Source organism: Quercus lobata, chromosome 4 (assembly GCF_001633185.2).
Source record: "Quercus lobata isolate SW786 chromosome 4, ValleyOak3.0 Primary Assembly, whole genome shotgun sequence".
Lineage (NCBI taxonomy): Eukaryota > Viridiplantae > Streptophyta > Magnoliopsida > Fagales > Fagaceae > Quercus > Quercus lobata.
In genome coordinates, this window is record NC_044907.1 from 36,854,972 (window position 1) to 36,858,593 (window position 3,622).

The 3,622-nt window shown below is 41.4% G+C and overlaps 1 protein-coding gene and 1 long non-coding RNA gene across 2 annotated transcripts; both read right to left on the minus strand.

The window, feature by feature from the left end:
• Nucleotides 1-397: 397 nt before the first annotated feature.
• LOC115984336 lies at nt 398-852 on the minus strand. The gene is made up of 2 exons (XR_004090524.1): nt 778-852; nt 398-668 (listed from the first exon to the last, which is right to left on the minus strand). It is a non-coding gene; the product is annotated as an uncharacterized LOC115984336 (long non-coding RNA).
• A 116-nt stretch (nt 853-968) lies between these two features.
• Nucleotides 969-3,551, minus strand: LOC115985125. The gene is made up of 3 exons (XM_031108095.1): nt 3,124-3,551; nt 1,153-2,959; nt 969-1,022 (listed from the first exon to the last, which is right to left on the minus strand). The coding sequence occupies exons 1-3, from the start codon at nt 3,549-3,551 to the stop codon at nt 969-971; spliced, it is 2,289 nt and encodes a 762-aa protein (XP_030963955.1).
• Between the last annotated feature and the right edge of the window lie 71 nt (nt 3,552-3,622).

Sequence of the window (3,622 nt, forward strand, 5' to 3'; positions counted from 1 at the left end):
ACTCGAGTTTCATAGACTCGAGATCCACTGGGGAAAATTTTTATCTTGGTTTTCCTCTGTTTACTCAGAGAGGTCCAAGAGGGTTGCTCTGTTTTTCTCTGTTTTTTCCTGAAGAACTCGAGTTTCATAGACTCGACTTCTTTTGAAATTTTTTTTTATTTTTTGTTTTGCTCTGTTTTCCTCTGGTCATTCCAGGAATCATTGACTGGGGGAATTTTTTTTGCTTTTTTCCTGGTTATGCAGACAAACCAGAAACTGAAACGTGTGCATGCACCTGGTGAGAAGCAAAGATGGACAAACTACGAATATAATCCATAAACACTCATTTAGAGGCAAAGAAGCTGAGAATGTAAATACACGTAGATTACATCAAACGAAACTACTGAAACTTCTACGCTCTCTATACAAACATGGTTTTACAATGCAAAATGCAGTTACATCGCAAGAAAAGGCATTCTCAATATCAACGTTCTAAACATGCCCAACCACGCTTAATTTGCAGTTCTAACCATACTACTGAAATCACAATCTTCATAGGCATACATTGAATAGAGATTTACAAGCACATTCAACAAAAACCAAAAAGTTCACATAGAGCCAATACAACGTAGTCACTTTTCCTAACATCGGTTGTCCACACAACAAAAACATCGTCCTTGGAAGCATGCCTGAAAAACGTAGAGTAATCACATTAGGAGAAAAGATAGTAAACATTAGGTGAACATGGAATGAACAACAAATATTTAACCGATGCATAAGTATTTGCCATCTACCTACCTAGTGTGGAACATGACCACTTGTGGAAGCGCCACGGGACTGCGGATATTTTCTGCGGTTATGCCCGGAAGCATGACACAATCCACATGTCTGCTTGGGCTGACTCTCTATCAAATCTGCATCCTCCCTCCGCCATCCCGGTTCTCGATCCTTATTCCTCACTCCATCCATCTCATTCCTTATTCTCGACTTCACTGGTCGACCTTTGGCCCGTAACAATGCTGGATTAGGCAACCACTTTGGCCCTATGGGATCCCTCCACAAGGCCGGAGACTTAGGAACCACAAATGCATGCTCATAAGTGTTAATGGCATTGTTCAAACCATAACACGGGTGAATATATGTGGTCGAATCAATATTTAAATAGTCACATACTCTGATTGCATGTGAACACGGGATCCCTATGTTTTGCCATTTCCCACAACTGCATGTTCTTTCCTGTAACCGAACTTCATAACTGTGGTTTCCCCCTCCTGCACTACACGTGTTGAGTTGGGTAACTATTTGAAATATCAGCTCTTCATTGCTAAATGGCTTGAGATAATGTTTCTCAGATTTACTCTTATTCTCATCCCACTTGGAGAAGGCATATTTACTCCATTTCTTACCCTCTGAGAACTCAAAAAGGTATTCTTTGCGACGGTCGTGGAAATAACTGACAAGTTTGTTCCAAGTGAACTCAACCAACGCGGCAATAGGAAGGCCCCGTGCACCTTTCAATACACCATTGAAGCACTCTGATATATTGGTTGTCATTGCCCCAAAGCGTCTCCCACCATCATGTGACTGGGTCCACATATCCACAGACTCGCTCATTAGGTATGTGTATGGAAGATAATCTTGATTCTTTTCCTTGCCATCCTTCCCCGTCAACTTCTTCTTATTTCTAATGGCCTCAATTTCCGCCTGCTTAATGGTCTCCATTATGGAGGTAAATTTCACTGCCTGACTAGCATATCCGGCTTTCAACGCCGCTGACTTCAGAGTCGAGTTCTGAAAATGTGTGTTAAAGTTGCTAGCAACATGTCGAAGGCAATATCTATGAAATACCAGTGCTCTTCCATCATCCCTTCTAGGCCAGTTTGCAATGGCATTTTTGATACCGAGATGTCGGTCAGAAATTACGCAAATGCCTTCGTACGGTATCACGCGGCCAATCGCATCTCTGAGGCATTGTAAAAACCACCTCCAACTAGACCCTGACTCAGAATCCACAATAGCAAAGGCAAGAGGGAATACCTTGTTGTTAGCGTCGGTTGCCATTGCAACCAACAACTTTCCCTGATATTTACCATACAGATGGGTCCCATCAATACTGATAACCGGCTTGCAATATTTGAATCCATCAATGCTTGGACCGAAAGACCAAAACACATAATTCAAAAATACTGTGTCATCTTCACCGGTGGATGTGGTACGATAGAACACCTGCGTCGTCGGATCCTGATCAATATATGCCATTAGCAACTTCTGCAACCTTTGGTAAGACTCTTCCCAATTTCCAAACATCTTCTCAATCGCCTTTTGTTTCGCATCCCACACCTTGTAGTAAGAAGGCTTTTGTCCCTCATATTTCGACTCTATCATAGATCTGAGATGCTTAATTGGGGTAGTGTGATCCTCACATAACTTCTTAAGGATGTCATCTGCAATAAATTTACAACTCATCATTCTACCATCATTTCGCACCCCAGTCCATATACACGTGTGAGGACCCTTGTACACGGTGACCATCCATAGATTGTGGAACTTGGGCTTCATGACTACGCAGACATACCACGTGCATGACTCATCAACGCATTTCGCACAAAGTTTTGTCGTGGTTGACCTACTGATGATAAAATGTTTGTTTTCCTTGAGGGCACACTTTGTTAATACGCGTTGCACCTCCATTTTATTGGCAAAAGTCAAGCCTTTGCACAAATTCATCCCCTCTCTCCAGCTAGACACAAATGGTGTCTCAATATGTGAAGGATCAAATACATTATCCCAAGTATTTTCAGAAAATGACAAGGCAGGTGGTGAGTACACAGGGATTGTGTCTGTAATGTTTTGGACACTAAGAACATTGTATGCATCAGGTTGACCACCGTCCAATGTCTCATCGTCATCAATGTCCCTCTCAAAGTCCCTAAAGTCCCCTTGTTCAATCCTGTCTTCAATCTCATCTCTATCGCCAAATCTTCACCGTTAATGGCAATATTTTCATCAACATAGTCATCATCCTCATCCTCATCCTCATCCTCATCATCATAATCATCATCATTCTCATCATCATTCTCATCCTCATCCTCATCATCATCATTTCCGGCATGAACATCAGCATGCTCTACATGTCTAAAATACTGGTATTGAGCATATGGAACTGTAACTTGTAAACTTGTTTGTGTTTGTTGGATTTCCTCCTCAATACCAACTTCTGCACGTGGCTCCAACTGTATGTACAACTCAATGTTAGTTACTTCAGGTATTCTCTCCAACTTGTCAAACATGATCTTCACATGTTTGTCTGCTTCTATCGCCATGTACTTGTAATTAATCCGATGCTTCAGGATTTCATTTGGCATGCGATAAGTAATGTGTATGTTGTGCATAGCAGGGTTCTTACACAACTCTTCCATAACCATCATCTTCAATTCGTCAAGGGTCTTCAACCTACGATCAATTTGGGTATAATAGGTCTTTATACCCGGCCCTTCAAATGGCAATCCCTTGTTCGCATTGGCATTCTTCAACGGACCACCGTGGTATATGATTATATCAATTTCAGGCATTGTGAACCTGTTACAGTCAAGTTACTATGTTAGTTAACAAACATTTTCAATTTCATCATACATACAAACTG

Coding starts and splice junctions, on each gene's coding strand:
- LOC115985125 (XM_031108095.1), bottom strand. CDS start 3,551: ATGCCTGAAATTGATATAATCATATACCACGGTGGTCCGTTGAAGAAT. Junction 2,960..3,123: donor GTTCCATATGCTCAATACCA/GTATTTTAGACA, acceptor TTAACGGTGAAG/ATTTGGCGATAGAGATGAGA. Junction 1,023..1,152: donor CGTGTTCACATGCAATCAGA/GTATGTGACTAT, acceptor GGGATCCCATAG/GGCCAAAGTGGTTGCCTAAT.